The sequence below is a fragment of the Balaenoptera ricei genome, chromosome 7, assembly GCF_028023285.1.
Source record: "Balaenoptera ricei isolate mBalRic1 chromosome 7, mBalRic1.hap2, whole genome shotgun sequence".
NCBI lineage: Eukaryota > Metazoa > Chordata > Mammalia > Artiodactyla > Balaenopteridae > Balaenoptera > Balaenoptera ricei.
Window position 1 is genome coordinate 6,040,423 of NC_082645.1, and position 19,642 is coordinate 6,060,064.

Below are 19,642 nucleotides of genomic sequence, written 5' to 3' on the forward strand. Positions count from 1 at the left end.
GTCAGCTGTTAACCTTTTGGTGATTCCCTTGTATGTTTTTTGTTGCTTTTCCCTTGCTTCTTTTAATATTTTTTCTTTAATGTTTGATAGTTTGATTATTATGTGTCTTGACTGTAAACAATTTTTAACTTAATTTTATACCTAACTTAGTGTTCTCTTTAAAAACCATTTATTCACTAGATTTGCACCAGTTGAATTTTAATGTTTTTTAAGTATGAATTTTCTTTTAAATCAAGATTTTTCATCTTATGTAGTTAATATAATGTGTCAATGTCTGGGAAGACATTACAAAGATGTTCTTAAAACATTTCACCTGAGGGCTACTTTGAAAGGAAAACACTCAAAATTAATATTTAAATTTTGTTTGTTGTTCCTCTTGTTATTTATTTTAAAAACCATTCATATTAATTCTTCTCATTTGGCACAAAATATAATATTAGTCACTTTAGCTAAATGAGACAAATTTTTGATCAGGTTTGAAATTCTTCTATATGTCAGTTCTCTCCAGATTTTTCAATAAATATTGCCACCTTGATTTTGCAGTCTTTGGTCAGTTGTTTACAACAATCAAATTATTTTTTACTTCAATTTTGCACAACATTCATGCCAATTACTCAGAAATATATATTATCACAATTCAGCACTTTTTTCCTGATTAATTATAGTATCCACTATCATTTTTCTCCATGCTAAATCTTCTAGGTAAATTTCTTAGAAGTTAATGCCTATATATTCCCCTTTTTAATATTCACACTGCCCAATATGGTAATGCATGCAAAATAAATCAGTTTAAACAAAGCGCAGTGAAAGTGAACAAGACATAGATCTTTAAAGAATCACAAGGCCCATTGATTTGGCCGAAGATTAATCCTAAACCAGTAGCATATTTGATTCAAAGTTGCCTTGTTAACTTTATTTAGGTAACTTTATTTTATGATTTCACTGAGTTTCTAGGCAGTTTTCAAGTGGTACTCAGCTAGTTGTGAAAGGTGCTGGATAGCTTGAAGAGATTATTGAAGAAGATATGGCAGGTATCACTGTATGACAAGTTATGCTTGTCCTTCTGACATCTTTACTTTGATGGGCTAACCAGTTTTCGAGAGGAAGCACTAACTACTCAATAATGTTAGAAATGTGAGATTCAGGTAGCTGAATGTCTAACTCAGTGTGTCTAAGGAGAGGTGATTTGTATTACAAGGTTTTACTTTCATAGGTGATTTTTTTCAAAGTCACTTAAAAACCTGATGCATTCATTTTAAGACAATATTCATGGATGGCATTTTTCAAACCATTTGTAAATCATCTCATCTATTTTGAAACTGGGCAATTTTGTTGGAAATTTTTTTTTCTTTTTATCATAAATTGAATCAGTATTAATGATTGCATTTTGTTATGTGTGGGTTGGGGGGATTTGTGATATATTATGTAAATTTCCAGACATAGAATCTATAAAGAAAAAATATAAGCTTTCCCAATCTACAACCATTGTGAGGACATTATAGGCTCCACTAATTAGCATCCTCACTTTACCAAGAGTTCAGTAACCCTTCATATTGTTTAATTTGATTCCTTCTTTGTTTTAAACTTTTTCAAATAAATAAGATTAAAAAAATAATATTGTAAAAAATATTATGAATAAGATTATATTTCCATTGTCCTGTAATGGAAAAAGACCAAAGCAAACCGTTCATGGCTCTGTGGCTCAAGTCCTGTGAATAAAGTGAGATAAAATGGAAGTCATACATAAGAAATAAGTATTAAATCAATAATAAGATTTGCCTTTTAATTGATTGTTGAATGAATTTTTGAAAAAGTGAAATAGAATATAGCTTAGAAATTTTTTTCTTATTTTGCACATATGTTAACACTGTACTGATCGATAGAAAATAGCAAATTATTTATAAATGTCTATTATCTTGATTATTTTTATTTTTTCCAAAAATTTTCCTTCTGTGAAATCATTCACTTTCAAATTTATTCTCAGATTTTCTGTATATTTATGTATATATGTATATGTGCATGTGTTTACATACATACGCACACACATATATTTGTATTTATATATGTCAATATTTGAAGAAGCAGATGTGTATATATATATATATAAATGGAGATTAACATGATGTGACATCCTTATAGTGTTTCATTTATTCTGCATGTAAAATAACAAGTGTATATTATTGGTGCTGTACACGTTCTCTGGCTCTAAATGTAAATTTTAATTTTGTTTCTGAACTAGAGAATACTATATCACTATGGTTAAATGGGTAAGCAATACCAAGACGGTGGTCAGATGGTTAAATCGACCTCAGAACATCTCCATCCTCACAGTCTGTGAGACCACTACTGGTGCTTGTAGTAGAGTGAGTATAATTTACTTTCCTTTATGCTTAAAATAGAATAGTTTATGCTACCTTTCAAAGGAAAATTAAACAATTCTTTGTGCAAAGACTTCAATATTTTACTTCCAAAGCTATTAGGAGTGTATACTTTAATTCATAAATCTTCCATACTTTGAAGTAAGAAATATAGATGATAAACAGAAGAGAACAAATTAAAGTTTAAAACAATGAATTCTTATATAGTATAAAGGGTAGTCCAAGCCATGTTAGTTTCATTCTCAAATGTAGGCTTTCTCTCTACTTTTTGACAGTGATTAACTTGAGAATATGTGACATTTCTTTCCTGTCATTTTTAAACAATTCCAAAAATTCATCTTTTTTTCTGTAGTTCAGATTAGTCTTCTAAAATAAGTGTCTCTGTCTTTAAATTATCTAAAAATAGTAAAAAAAAAAAAAAAAAAATGATTCTTCAGCAACTATGTTTTGAAAGTAGGTTGTATTTCAATTTCTATAATCATATTTTATAAACTCTGCAATAGAGTCTATATGTGTAATTTTAAGGTTCTTAGTAAAGGGAATACTTTAATAAGTTTAAATTGTTATATTACATATTTGGTATTTGGTAAAGGGTTCTCAATTATTTAACAACAGAATTTTCAAACTTACGCTTCTGGACAAGATGGAGTAAATGTTACCAGCCTTGCATCTCTATAGTAATCAACTATAACACTTTACAAAATATATTAAACAACTATATTCAGACATTGGACAATAAGGCAGTCAAAACACAAATGGTCAAATGAAGCTATGGCTTCCTACTGGTGACACATTTGAGGCCACAGTGCAAGGAGATGGCATGCAAGAAAAGCACAAGTGTATCACTAATCCAAAAAGGCAGGGAGGATCAGAGTTTGAGGCTACTGTGGTGGCTGAATTTTGCAGGACAAGTACCACAGGATAGGAGCTATATATAAAAGAACTTCAGCAATATATGTAAAAGTCTCTTAAGTCTTTATCTCAGTGCTTAGCTGTGCAAGTAAAGGGCCTGCCTCAGAGAGGGAAGCAAATAGAGAATCTGCAAGTTGGACAATACTTGGAGACTTTGGAGTAATGAACAGCAAAAATGGAGATCTCTCACTGAAAACCCTAAGCATTCAACTCAGAGCCCAGAAAGAAAATGTATTAGGAATAGAACTATTCTAGACTCCTCCTAATAAATTTTTAAATCAAACCTTGAAAGAATTGAGTTCATCTGCCTGTAAACTAGCTGCCTGCCGGAACAAAGTTTACTCTTTAAAATAATTAAAAATTAATTCTCAAAAATGTGGCATTCACAATATCAGTCACACAATTAAAACATGCTATATATGTAGAGACATAGAAAATATAACTCACCCACCTCCCCCAAAATAAGAAGCAGACTTACAAAGGATATAGATACTGGAATTAACAAACAGACTGAAAAAAATTTTAAAAAACTTTTAGCTATTTTTGTTATTTAACAAATTAAAGGATTGCCATAATTAGTAAACAGATGAGAAGTTTCAGTAGCTAAATATAAACTACAAAAACAGAACAATGATGTTTCAGAAACTGAAAAATACAGTGTCTGAAATGAAAAATTGCCTGGATGAACTTAACAACAAATTGGACACTGTTGTAGTCAAGGAAATATAAATAATTCAAACAGAAGTCTTGAGGGAAAAAAGGCTGGGGGAAAAAGAAAAGAGCAAAGCCTTAACTACCTGTAGAACAATATAAACTGGTATATATGTAAAATTTTATATACAGAAGGCAAAATTTGAGATACCAGGGCAGAAAAAAAATGTAAAATGTAAAAATGTTACAATGATTTAAATAATCAAATTTGTTGAAAAACCATTAATCCATATATCCAAGAAGTTAGCAAATCTCAAACAGAATAAAGACAAAGAAAAAAATACGTCACCACATAGTACATAAATTAATGCAAACAAAAGATTAAGAGAGGAAATTTAAAGTAGCCTGAGAGAAAAACACATTACATATTGGGAAATATAATGATGAGAATTGCGGGCTGTGTTTCACCAGAAACAATGCAAACCAGAAAGCAGTGGAAGGAAGTCTTTATTAAAGGACTACATCCTATGAAAATATCTTTAAAAAATGAAGAACAAGGAAGATATTTTCAGATAAATTGGAACTGAGATAATTCATCAAAAGTAGATCTGCATAAGTAACAGGAAATGAAGTTATTCCAGCCAAAATAAATGACATCAGATAAAAACTCAGATCAAAATGAAGGAAATAAAGGTGCCAAATAAGGTAAATATGTGAATAAAATTAAATAATTTCTAGTACTTAAATTTTCAAAAAGGTAATTAAAGAAATTAAAGTAGTATACAATAGAGATATTAATAGAATAATTTCATAATGATACAGTGTGAATTGATTAGGAAGATATAACAATTCTAAGTACCTACGCTTCTAATAATAAAGTTTCTAAATATTTAAGCAAAAGCTGACAAAACTAAAGAAGAAATAGAAATATACTGAGACTTAAATATTATTTTCAGTGTATTTGATGAAGTAAGTAATCAAAAATCTGTAATGATAACAAAAGATCTGGACAGTACTATCAACAACTTAAACAAATTGATATTTAGGAAAAATTTCACTCAACAACTATATAATAAACAATCTTTTCAAGTGCAAGGGGAATACTCAAAAATCTCAAAGTGCAAAAAGTGAAATCAAGCAGAGTATATTGTTTGACTACAAGAGAATTAAATTAGAAATTAGCAACTAAAAGATATTTGGGAAATTGACAAATATTTGGAAAATTAAAAAAACATACTCCTAAATAATTCATAAGTTAAAGGACAAATCACAAAAGAAATTAAAAACAATTTTAAATTCAAACATAATGAAAACATAGCAGGTCCAAATATATGGGTGAAGCAAAATGATGTTTAAAATGAAGTTTATATCTTTAAATGCGTATATTAGAAAAGGAAAAAGGTATTGAATCAATGGTAAATCTCCAAGTTATGAAGCTAGAGAAAGAAGTACAAAATTAGCTCAAAATAATTAGAAGGATTGAAATATAAAAAGAAAAGCACAAATTAATAAAACACAAGACAATCTATAGAGAAAATAGTTGAAAGCAAAAATTATTTTAAAAGATGAATAAAATTGATAAATCCTTATTTGTACTGATGAAGAAAAAACACCCCACGAACTACCAATTTCAAGAATGAAAGGGTCCCTGTCAATATACTGATGGCATTTTTTACAGAACTAGAACAAATAATTTTAAAATTTGTGTGGAAACACAAAAGACTCTGAATAGCCAAAATAATTTTGAGAAAGAACAGAGCTGGAGGGACCACGCTCCCTGCCTTCAGACTGTACTACAAAACTACAATAATCAAACAAGTACAATATAGGCACAAAAACAGACATAGATCAATGGAACACAATAGATATCCTGGAAATAAACTCACACACTTATTGTCAATTAATTAATGACAAAGAAGGCAAGAATATACAATGGAGAAAAGACAGTCTTATCAATAAGTGGTGCTGGGAAAACTAGGCAGCTACATATAAAAAGATGAGATTAGAACATTTCCTCACACCATATATTGGGGTTGGCCAAAAATTTCATTTCGGTTTTTCCCTAAGATGTTATGGAAAAACCTAAATAAACTTTTTGGCCAGCCCAATACAAAAATAAATTCAAGATGGATTAAAGACCTAAATGCAAGACCTGAAAACATAAAACTCCTAGAAGGAAACATAGGCAGAACACTCTTTGACATAAATTGTAGCAATACTTTTTTTGAATCTGTCTCCTAAGGCAAAAGAAATAAAACCAAAAATTAAAAATGAGACCTAATCAAACTTAAAAGGTTTTGCACAACAAAGGAAACTATTGACAAAATGAAAGAATCTACTAAATGGACAACAACACGCTTCCACTACGCCACTCTGCTAAGCACAGGATAATCTACTAAATGGGAGAAAATATTTGCAAATGATATGAGCCATAAGGGATTAATATACAAAAGATATAAAGAGCTCATACAACTCAATATCTAAAAAGAAAGCCCAATTAAAAAATGGGCAGAAGACCTGAATAGACATTTTCCCAAAGAAAACCTTCAGATGGCCAACAGGCACATGAAAAGGTGCTCAACATCGCTAATCATCAGGGAAATGCAAATCAAAACAACAATGAGATATCACCTCACACCTGTCAGAATGTTATCAAAAAGATAACAAATAACAAATATTCAGGAGAATGTGGAGAAAAGCCAACCCTGTACACTGTAGGTAAAAATGTAAATTGTTGCAGCCACTTGGAAAACAGTATGGAGGTTCCTCAAAAAACTAAAAATAGAACTACCTTATGACTCAGCAATTCTACTTCTGGGTATACATCCAAAAAAAACCCCAAAAACACTAATTTGAAAAGATACATGCATTACAATATTCATTGTGGCATTATTTACAATAGCCAACATATGAAAGCAACCTAAGTGTCCATCAACAAATGAATGGATAAAGAAGAAGTGGTATACACACACACACACACACACACACACACACGCACACACACACATATATATAAAATGGAATTTTGATCAGCCATAAAAAAGAATGAAATTTTGCTATTTGCAATAATATGGATCGACCCAGTGCGTGTTATGCTTAGTAAAATAAGTCAGACAGAAAAAGACAAATACTGTATATTATCACTTACATGTGGACTCTAAAACATAAAACAAATGAATATAACAAAACAGAAACAGACTCACAGATATGGAGAACAAACTAGTGGTTACCAGTGAAGATAGGGGATTAAGAGGTACAAACTACTATATATAAAATAAATAAGCTGTAAGGATATATTTTACAGCACAGGGAATATAGTCAATATTTTATAATAAGTTTAAATGGAGTATAATCTATAAAGATTTTGAATCACTATGTTGTACACTTGAAAATAATATAATATTGTAAATCAACTATACCTCAACCAAAATAAGAATGAGAGGGGACATCACTGTAGAGTCTATAAATATTTAAATGGTAATAAAAGAGTTGTATGCCAATAAATTCTCAAGTATATGATATGAAAAAAAATTATTTGAGAGGTAAAAATGACCAAAAGTAGTGTATGAAGAGTAAAAACACTGGAATAGTTCTATACCAATTAGAGAAATTGAATTAATGATTACAAATCTTCCCACAACAAAAACTCCAGGACCCAGTGGCTTCAGTGATGGATTCCTTTAATGACTTAAGGAATAAAAGAGGTCACATGAGTCATCAAGGTGGCAAAAAATAAGGGGTTAATATCCAAAATATATAAAGAACCCATTTACCCAAAGTAAATACTAACAAAACTAAAAAGAGAAATAGACATCGATACAATAATAGTCGGAGAATTCAATACCCCACTCTCAGCAATGGGTATATCATCCAGAGAGAGAATCAAGGAAATAGTTGATTTTAACAACACTATAGGGCAAATGGAGCTAATAGACATATATAGAATACTCCCATACAACAGCAGCAGAATACACATTCTTCTCAAGCTCGCATGGAACTCTTTATAGGCTAGATTATATGTTAGGCCACAAATCAAGTCTCAGCAAATTGAAGATTGAAATCATACCAAGTTTTTTTTTCTGATCACAATGGTATGAAACTAGAAATCAATAACAGGAGGAAAATTGGAGAATTCAGAAATACATGGAAAGTAAACAAACACTCTTGAACAACCAGTGAATCAAATAAAAAATAAAACGGGAAATAGAAAAGTATCTTGAGACAAACAATAATGGAAACACAATATACCAAAAGATATGGGAATTATTTGAAGAAGGTCTAAGAGGAAAGTATATAGCTATTAATATATACATCAAGAAAATAGAAAGATGTCAGAAAACAACCTAATTCAATGTCTCAAGGAACTAGAAATAGAAGAACAAATTAAGCCCAAAATTAGCAGAAGGAAGGAAATAATAAAGATTAGAGGAGAAACAAATGAAATGGAGAGTTGGAAAACAATAGAAGCAATTCATAAAGCTAAGAGCTGGTTCTTTGAAAATATAAACAAAATTGGCAAACCTTAAGTAGATTGACCAAGAAAAAAAGAGACAGGACTAAAAGTTTTTAAACATTATAACTGAAAGAGAGAACATAACAACTGACATAGATATTGCAGAAATACAAAGGTTCTTAGAAAACAACTATGAACAATTATATGCCAACTAATTGGACAAGAAATGGATAAATGCCTAAGAACATTGAACCTACCAAGAATGAATCATGAAGAAATAGAAAATCTGAACAGACCAATTACTACTAAAGAGATTGAATCAGTAATCAAAATCCTCCCAACAAAGAAAAGCCCAGGACTGGATGGCTTCACTGGTGAAAATGACCAAGTATTTAAAGAATTAACACCAATCCGTTCCAAACACTTCCCAAATGTCAAAGAGGAGGGGACACTCTCATACTCATTTTATGTGGCAAGCATTACTCTTGATATTGCAGACAGACAAGGATGCTACAAGAATAGAAAATTAAGACCCATATCACTGGTGAATATAAATGTAAAAATTCTCAACAAAATACAAGCAATCTGAATTCAGAAGCATATTAGAAGGATCATATACGATGATCAAGTGGGATTCATCCCTCAGATGTAAAGGTGATTCAACATATGCAAGTCAATAAATGTGATACACCACATTAATAGAATGAAAGATAAAAATCATCTCAATAGATGCAGAAAAAAGCATTTGACAAAATTCAACATCCATTTATGAAAAAAACTCTCAACAAAGTGGCTATAAAAGGAACATATTGCAACACAATAAAGTCGATATATGACAAACTCATAGCTAACTTCATACTCAATGGTGAAAAGCTAAAAGCTTTTCCTCTAAGGTCAGGAACAAGACAAGGATGCCCACTCTCACCACTCTTATTCAACATAGTACTGAAAATTTTTCAGATAAGAGAAAGAAATAAAATCCATCAGAATTAGAAAGGAAGAAGTAAAATTGCCTCTATTTGTAGACAATATGATTTTATACATAGAAAATACTGAAGACTCCACCAAAAACCATTAGATCTAATCAATGAATTCAGTAAAGTTGCAGAACGCAAAATCAACATACATTATTCAGTACTGTTTATATATAATAAGAAATTATCTGAAAAAGAATAAAAGAAAATGATCCCATTTACAATAGAATCCAAAACAATAAAATATTTAGGAATGAATTTATCTTAGGAGGTGAAAGATACTGAAAACTATAGGACACTGACAAAAAAAATTGAGAAAGACAGAAAAAAAAGAAAAGATGTCTTGTGTTCATGGATTGGAAAAATTAGTGTTGTTAACATGTTCGTCTGTAGATTTAATGCAATACAAATCAGATTGCAGTGGCATTTTTTTACAGAAATAAATAAAATATTCTAAAATTTGTATGGAGCAACAAAATACCCTGAATAGCAAAAGCAATCATGTGAAAGAAAATCAAAACTGGAGGCATCATACTCCCAGATTTCAAACTATGCTAAAAAGCTATGTTAATTAAAACAGTATAATACTGGAATAAAAATAGACACATAGACCCATGGATCATAATAGAGAGCCCAGAAATAAACTGCCACATATATATCCAACTGCTATTTGATAAGGGAGCCAAGAACATGCAATGGGAAAAGGACAGTCTCTTCAAGAAATGGTACTGGGAAAACTGTATAACCACATACAGAAAAATGAAATTGGACCCCTATTTATACCATTCACAGAAATTAAACCTAAATGGATTAAAGACAAATAAAAGACATGAATCCATAAAAAATCCTTGAAGAAAACAAAGGGGAAAACTTTCTTGACTTTGGTCTTGGATTGGATTTTTGGATATAACATCTAAAGCACAAGCAACAAAATAAAACGTAAACTATGTCAAATTAAAAAGCCTCTGCACAGCAAAAAAACAGTCAACAAAATGAAAAACCAACCTACAGAATGGGAGAAAATAGCTGCAAATCGTATGTCTGATAAGGGGTTAATATCCAAAATATATAAAGAACCCATATACCTCAATAGCAAAAAAGTAATAATCCAATTAAAAAATGGGCAAATGACCTAAGGTAGACATTTTTCAAAGAAGATATTCAAATAACCAATGGTATATGAAAAGTGCCCAACATCTCTAATCATTAGGGAAATGCAAATCAAAACCATAATGAGATATCACCTCATACATGTTGGGCTGTTATCAAAAAGACAGAAAATAACAAGTGTTGGTGAGGAGGTGGAAAAAAATGAATCCTTGTGTTTTGTGGTGGGAATGTATATGGTATATCCACTATGGGAAACAGTAAGGCAGATACTCAAAAAATTAAAAACAGAACTACTATATGATTCAACAATTCAACTTCTGGGTATATATCTGAAGGAAATAAAATCACTATCTTGAAGAGATATTTGCAACCCCAATGTCATTGCAACATTATTTATAATAACCAAGACATGGGAAAAAACCTAAGTATTCATCAGTGGATGAATGGATAAATGAAATATGTCATATATATGCAATGTAATACTATTCAGTCATTAAAAAGGAAATTTTGCCATTTGTGACAACATAGATGGAACCTGAGGGCATGTATGCTAAGTGAAATAAGTCAGACAGCAAAAGACAAGTACTGTATGATCTCACTTATACATGAAATATAAAAAAGCAAACTTATAGAAACAAAGATTAGATTTGTGCTTTTTAGAGTCAGGAGTGGGGGTGGGAGAATTGGGTAAAGGTGTTTAAAAGGTACAATTTCAGTTAAAAGGTAATAAGTTCTGGGGAAGTAATGTACAACATGATGACTATAGTTAAATACTGTATTATATATTTAAAAATTGCTGAAAGAGTAAATCTTGAAAGTTCTCATGACAAGGAGAAAACTTGTTAGCTATATGAGATGATGGCTATTAACTAAACTTATTGTGGTGATCATTTCATAATATATACATGTATCACATCATTATGTTGTACACCTTATACTATGTTGTATGTCAATTATATCTCAATAAAACTGGGGAATAATGGAATAGTTTCTACCATTCCTACATTCTCTAGAAAGTGGAAAATGAGGAGAACTTCTCAACTTATTTTTATAAGGGTAACATTATCATGCTACCAAAACTAGACAAGGACATTACAAGAGAGACCATTTTAGACTGATATTTGTTATGAACATTGCATTCAAAAAATTTTTTATCATATTAATATATCATTCTGGACAACATTGAGAATAGTGCATCTTGACTAAATGGGGTTTTACCCTGGAATTTAAGATTAGTTTATATTGGAAATCAATGTAATTCACTGTTTCAACAGAAAAAAAATAGAAAAATAAATAAGCAATTATCTTAATAGATGAAGAAAAAGCAATTGACAAAAATCAACATTCATTCATGATGACTTTCAACGTAAATGAATAGAAAGTAACATCCCCAATATGATGAAGGATACCCACAAAGTAACCAATAAATATTATACTCAATAGTGAAACATTATCCTTGTTCACCTAAAGATCAACAATAAGGTAGGGATACACATTCTAACTCTGTTAAGCAAACTTATTAGAGACTCTAATCAGAGTAACTTTCAAAGAATAACTATCATGATGATTGGTAAGGAAGAAGTAAAATTATTTTTATTTGTAGATGATATTATTGTATAAATAAAATGTAAGAAATCTACCAAAAATACTAGAATAGATGACAATTCATAAGTCAAGGCACCAACTTCAATTGTTTTTTCCCTTTCCTGATTTTTATCATTTTACTGTAAAAAATATGTGAATATATAGGACACTACAATTTTCTTAAGAAATGCTCACTGAATTATTTAGGGGTAAATGGATACAATACTTCAGAATTGCTGTCAAATTGCTTAGAAAAAAAGTAAATTTCTAATTTTTAATTGATTTTGAAAAAAGAGACTTCTACCAGCCTCTCAAATAGTTTAGAAGCAGCGGAGAGAGATATATAATAATAAAGCAAATGAAGCACAATATAAATACATGAGGAATATGTCTAAAGGATATGCAGATGTTTCTTGAACTGATCTTTTAACTTCTCTGTAAGTTTGCACTTGTTTCAAAATAAAGATTTAAGAAGCAACAAAATATATTTCTAAGATTGGTAATATTATGATGGAAAATAAAAATACTATTAAAATCTTTAAAACATTAGGTACATAGGAATAAATTTAACAAAGAGTGGCAAAATCCTAATACTGAAAACTAAAACATTGCTGAAAGGCATTAAAGAAGACCTAAAGAAGAAGCTAAGCCACATTCCTGAATTGAAAGGCTTCATGTTGTAGATGTCAGTTCTACTCAAATTGTACTATAGTTTCAAAACAATATGAATTAAAATCTCAGCAGACTGTTTTTTTTTTTTGGTAGAAACAGACAAGATAGTTTTAAAATGCATATGGAACTACAAAAGACCCGACCAGCTAAATCAATACAGTAAAAAAAAAAAAGATAATTATTGGAGGAGTTGCACTACATGATTTCAGGAATAACCAGAAAGCCACAGAAACTTAGAGATTGTAGTGGAGGCAAAAGAACACACAAATAGATCAATTGAACTGAATAGTGTTTCCAGAAATAGATCTATATTTATATGATCAATTGATTTTCAACATAGGTGCCAAAGCAATTCAGTAGGGGGAAATGGCACTGGAACAATCAATAACCAGATGGAAAATACAATGATGGTTGACATTTCTTATACTATATTCTAAAATTAATCTGAGACACACTACAGCCTTAAATCTAAAAGCTAGTACTCTCAATCTTCTAGATGAAAAGATGGAATATAACTTCACTATATTGAATAGACAAAGTAGTCATTTATCATAAAAGAAAAAAATAAATTAGACATCATCAAAATTAGAAACTTCTCATCAAAGACCCTATTAGGAAATCGAACAGCTAACCACAGACTGGGAGAAAATATTTTTCAAAATGTGCATCTGACGAAGAAATATATTCATTTCAATAATAAAAGACAACCCAATGAAAAAGTCAAAATGTGTGAACAGAAACTTGTAAGGAAGTAACAAATTCATGAAAAAGTACTCAAAATTGTTAGACATTAGGAAAATATAGATTAAATCATAATGAGGTAACACTACATACCATTAAAATGAATAAAATTAAGACAACAACAAAAAGGGTGACAGTTTTAACTGCTGATGAGGATGTGGAGAATTGCAAATCTCATTCTTTGTGGGTAGAAGTGTGACTTTACTTTAAAAGAATGATTTGTAGTCTCAAAGAAAGTTAAACACAAATATATAAATATATATGTGTGTGCATATATATCTCAGGAACTCCATTCCTAGATATTTGCATGAGAAATAAAAACCTGTTTCCACCAAAGGATTTGTTTTAAAAAAGTGTTTTTTAGAGAAGCTTTATTCACAATAGCTAAAAACTGGAAACTATCCAACTGTCCATTAACAAGAAATGAATAAACAAAATGAGGCATATCAATACAGTGACATTCCACTCTGCAATTTAAAAAGAAACAGAATACTGATACACTGAACAATATGAATGAATCTCAAAAACGTGGTATGAAAGAAGCCCCACACAAAAGAGTACATAATACATGATTCCCATTATCTGAATTTCTAAAACAGGCAAAACTAATCTATGGAAAAAGGTATGGAAGAGTAGTTGCCTTTTTGGAAACTGTGAAGGGGCACGAGGAAATGTGTTTGGAAATGTAAAGGTCATATGTCTTGATGGGATGTAAATACATTTATCAAAACTCATCACATAAACTTACGATCTGTACATTTCACTATATGCAAATTACACTTCAATATTTTTAAACATAATTTTTAAATGGTCTGTAAAAGATAGCAATAAAGAGGAAAAAATTTCTCTGTGATTGGAATGATGAACATATATATGAAAACAAAGTTGATGCATCAGCCATTTACTTACTGGGTTTCGCTGACACTCTTTACATTTAGCTTGCATATATTAGAAAATTTATTTCAATTATCCTTTTTCTTCTGGCTGGCTTATAGATTGACCAGGATTTCATCATTTATTTGTTAAAGTGTTCTGGATGCTTTCTTACTGAGACAATTACAAAGTCATTTAAAAATTGTTCTTGCATATACGTATTCTAGTTAGAGAAAGCCTGCCATCTCTATATAGGGAAAATCTATATAGGTAAAGTGCTTCAATAGAAAAGATATAAGAACCCTATCATATTCTTGAATTGATACCTTATTGATATTCCATTATATTTCTATTCCATTTACGGAGTTTAAAATTTTTACTTTCTACAATAATAGAAATAATAAGACAGATAATTGCACGTGAAGTTTTGGACCCTCGTGGATTCTAACAGAACTTAGTGACACTAATGAGCAGTGGCACTGACATATTTTTGTGTGTGTCTGTGTTTTACAGATATCAAGGGTGATTATTGCTGAAGTGTGTCTAGAAAATCAAGGAATGATTTAGTTAGATGTTTTTCTGTTGTCTGTATATAGAGAAAATCTATTGGAAGAAAAAAGCCCTGAAAATGGAAAATGGTTAATTATAATGTAATAATAATATGGCTTTAAAAGAGGAAATTGGTAAAAAAAAAAAACCCTATAAATAAATAATAATCATTATTTACAATTTGAAATGCGTACTTTTGCATAGAGGTAAAATCTCTAACATATTATGATTTAGTTTTCTTCATTTTAATACTTTTATTATAGAGTCATTTTTTCCAGAGAACCACAAGATATTTCATAAGTTACTACATGTAAACAGCATTACTAAAATTTATTTTATCTACACATATTCAACTTGAGATGAAATTTGTCTAATTTTGCTTTTTGAAATATAATTTTGGTTCTGATCCTATGCAGGATTATTTTAAAGATACGTAAAATTTTGCCATTTCAAATGTTTAATTGTTTTCCCTAAGGGGAAAAAATGACTATGGTAAGAGTGGATCGAATGTTGACAAAATGTCCACTTTTAAATTTTATTCCTGGCTGTTTGCCCAGTTTTTTGGAAGGACTTAGTATTTGTTTCCTGATGATGCCTAGATGTGAAAAGAGACAGTGTCTAGTGGTTCAAAACAGTTTGAATGAAGTAATCAAACGGAGCCGGAAAATGATCTTCTGTCTCTGGTTAAATACAACTGAGAATTCTGAAGGAGTTCACCAAAGAAAAGACTATAATTAAAATATCATTTCATCCCAATTCTCTACTTATTCATTCAGTTTAAATCAATAATGGCAATGTGATCTCTCGTGGTATTTCACCAGCTGCAGGAAGGAAAAAAGTGCCTATAGGATAACAGTGTAAAAAAGCTTAAATTGATGCATGCTCATTTTGGTCTTTAGATGCTTCATGGAGTTAATTGTTTTGTTTCAGAAATATGAGATGACATCAGATACATGGCTATCTAAACAGGTATGGTATAGGTGGTCTCTTTATGTCACATTTTGTCCATCATGCCCATCCTGTTCACTCATTTGTTGTGTATAACTTTTTCTCAAAAGTTATTTCAGTAGTATGAATTTAAGGCTCTGTTATGTTTGAATAAATGAGTCTTTTTCATTAAAATATTTATAACTTTGGGTTCTATGACATCATTTGTGGAAAGATTACTTCTGTTTTTTGTAGGACATAAATTGTAGAATAACTACCAGGATCCATTTTCAGGACCATTCATATAAGTAAATGTTTGTATAGAAGAAAGAGAAAAAGATGTGACCCATTAAAACTACAAACCATCAGCATTGCTCAAATCACCCAGAAAATTGACTAAACCTCCACATAAATTGGTTATGTGGAGATTATTCAGGTGAACATTTCTTTCCTTAGATATATCCTAGCTCATAATGCTAGCTTGTGATATAAATGAAGCTGGAATCCAGATGATCACAGAAGAATAAACAGACATCTCCACAACATGCTTTCATACTGGACATTTCAGAAGGAAACACAAATAGATTATTCAAATATAGCTGAGCCCATTTTACTACTAATTTCATCACTACTTTTTGCAAAGGGAAGTCTTTTGTTTGGCTTGTTTGGTTTTGATTTGTTTTGTTCTTTACAGTGCTCTTTTATTTTATATTCTCTCCCTGGGTGTCATATACATCTGTGGTTTCAGTTAACCACCACCAAGTGTATAGCCCCAGGCAACTCACTTCTGAGTTCTGAAATATCCAAATTCATGCTTGGCATCTTCTCCTGAATCTATAAAAGTAACTGCACACTCCACAGGTGCAAACTGAACTCCTCTCTCTTCCAGTCAATCTGTCTTCTTATCATAGGAGTCAAGGACATATTTATCCATCCAGCTATCAAAATCATAAACCTAGTGGGGATTTTTAAACACTGTCTTATCCTTATCTGCATATGTTATTCATCACCAAGTTATTTTGATTTTACTCTCAAAGACCTCAAGTCAATTTACTTTTCTCCAATTCACAAACACCATACAGGATCAAACTACAGGCACTGCATTTCCTCCTTAACTGGTGAACTCTCAACCCCTTAGGGTTGAGAGTTCCCCCTTAGGAACCTGGCAATCTGTTCTCCACACCGCAGACTGGCTGAGTGATCTTTTCAAAATATGTATTTGATTGTCACTACCCACAACACTCATATTCTCTCACGACTAAAACAATTTTTATCTCCCCTTTGTTCTACAGATAAAGACCAACATCCTTAAAGGGTCTACAAAGGATTAAGTTGAAAGCCTTTCCAGCTCTGTGTCATACCATCTTTTCTCCCATTTTCTCCATTAGCCCTCATATTCCCAGGACCTTTATGTGAACTCTTCCTTCTGAACAGATTTCTCTCAACTACTTTCTTATGTGAAGGCTGCTCATTTGTCAAACCTCAGCCTAAATCACCTGCTTAAGAAGTCACCTCCTCCAACCACCCTAAACAAATCACATTCCCCAGTAAAAGTTAAAGTCAAGTGTAATCTTTATGTAACACTCATACAGTTAGTTCTGTGAGTTTTTTACTACATTCACAAGAGCAGGAAGGTTATTCATTTTTTGTTACCCACTGTAATACAAATGCTTAATATGGAGTCTGGTTATAAGAAGAGATCCATATATACTTGTTGAACAAATAAAGAAAAAGAATAAGAAGGATTGTGAATAGGCTAAACCTTTGCTTGTTCGAAGTATAGGCATGTCTATCTATCTATCTATCTATATCTATCTTATCTATCTATCATCCATCTATCATCTATCCATAGGTAACAATATGAACTATTTAATCTTAGTCAATGTACAAAATGAAATTGGGAAAAAAAACCTTGTTTTTTTAGCCAATAATGGGCTCTTACAAAATTAAATTAGATACTTAAAATAAAAATCATTGAAAACAATAACATAATATGGATTTATTCTAAATTGCCTGTGTTATTAAACCTATTTTGCTACCATTTTAATTGCTAGTGACATTCATAATAGTCTAACATACAACAACACAACGCATGCTCTTTTGGGATTATGTTATCTACATTTTAAGTCCCAAATTTATGACTAGTTAATAGAAACTTTTTAAAATAAAGAAACCAGTTATCAATTATTCAATAAGAAAATGCAGGGAGTAGTTTGTCATGGTTAACTTTTTCTCCAAAAGCTCTAAGGGAATTTCAGGAAATACTTAGAATTCAATGAAATTTAAAGGATGAGAATGTATAATGAGATGAAGCAAGTTTCCAAGAAAATTAGAAATTTAATGTAATACTCATATGCTTGTTTTCTGGATAGTGAGAAGAGCAGAGAGAAGTGGGCATGTTTGCCCTAGCTTTCAGGAGACTTATAGTTGGAATAACCGGTGTAAAAAATATTCGGCCAAGAGGTGGACTTTGTTATCCTCAGCTCATTATCCTGTGTGCCATAAATACTGCCTTGCTTAAGGTCATAAATGTAGACAGTTAGACTGGCTCTACTTTATTTGATTGCAGGAAAGGCTCTGCATAGAGCTGTATGTTTATAACTAGTTACGGTTCAATGGTGAAAGTTTTTAAACCTAGCAATGTATCGGAGATTATAATTCCCATCTACTCTTTAAAATGAACTATTTCTAAGGTACCAGAATTGGAGGAACAGGGACTAACATAAAAAGGACATTGCTCAGATATTCCCATACCTAATTTATTCTAGGAGCAAAGCACAGGAGGAGAATGTTGAATAAGGGAGAAGCCAATAGTTTGGAGTAAATGTGGTGGATAAAGTGATATATGTAACAAATATTTTTGCCCATTGTACACATGCATTCATCTGTTCAACTATAAGAAGGTCACCTACTGTGTCCTAGGCAATAGAGCTAAAAAAGATAAAATTACAAACTTAGTTTAATTATTACTTGCCTAGTGAAGGAAGCCAACTATATAATAGAGTGTACTGAAAGCCATGCTAGAGGTGAATACAGAGTACTATTCAGGATCTCTGAGGAGAGATTTCCTAACTAGAAGAGACTCTCTAACTAAGGAAATTTGGAAATGGTTTCTGTTCTGAGTTTAAGTAAAAAATGAGTAAGATTTAGCACAAAAAGGACGACTGAAACGTTAGGCCAGACAGAAGAAACCCCATGTGCAAAGGCAAACAGAGAAATATTCCACAGGGGCAAGAGATGGAACATAGTTGAACAATGTGATTCACTCAGTCAAGTGTCTTGTCAGTATTTATTATATGTCTTGTAATGCAATTTTCCCATCCTTGAATTGTATTACCTCAGAGTTTTAAATTTATTACACATATCATCTTATATTTTCATGAGTGTCCATGAAGTAGACAAGGAAAATAATATCTTTATGTTTCTATCATGGGATGTTATTACTGATAAAGCTAGAATCAGACTCGAGATTATTAAAATAGTTGTTAATTTACATATTCATTCAGTAAATGATTATTAAGTACAATTTATGTGACAGTCACTGTCCTGGGTGCTGGAGACAAAGCAGTGAAGAATGGAGCCTACATTCTAGAGGAACACCTCCTACCTCTCTATCTACCTACCTACCTATATGCACATATACACATATCCATTCATGTACAAACAAATGTATACATACATAAAATATGCATGGTGTTAGGTGGTACGGAAAATAGTAGGCAGTAGGCAAAAGTGGGATGAGGGATTCAGACACAGTTGGATGACCTGGCTTTCCTGATCACACTTTATATGGGGTAATCAGGAAACACCTCACTGAT

The 19,642-nt window shown here is 31.2% G+C and overlaps 1 protein-coding gene across 1 annotated transcript in view; it reads left to right on the forward strand.

The window, feature by feature from the left end:
- Positions 1–19,642, forward strand: part of DPP10 (dipeptidyl peptidase like 10) — a 675,810-nt gene that overhangs the window by 582,840 nt on the left and 73,328 nt on the right. Inside the window, exons 11-12 of the mRNA XM_059927100.1 lie at positions 2,240–2,363; positions 15,828–15,866. Coding sequence (XP_059783083.1) covers positions 2,240–2,363; positions 15,828–15,866 — 163 coding nt within the window. The remainder of the gene's footprint in view (positions 1–2,239; positions 2,364–15,827; positions 15,867–19,642) is intronic.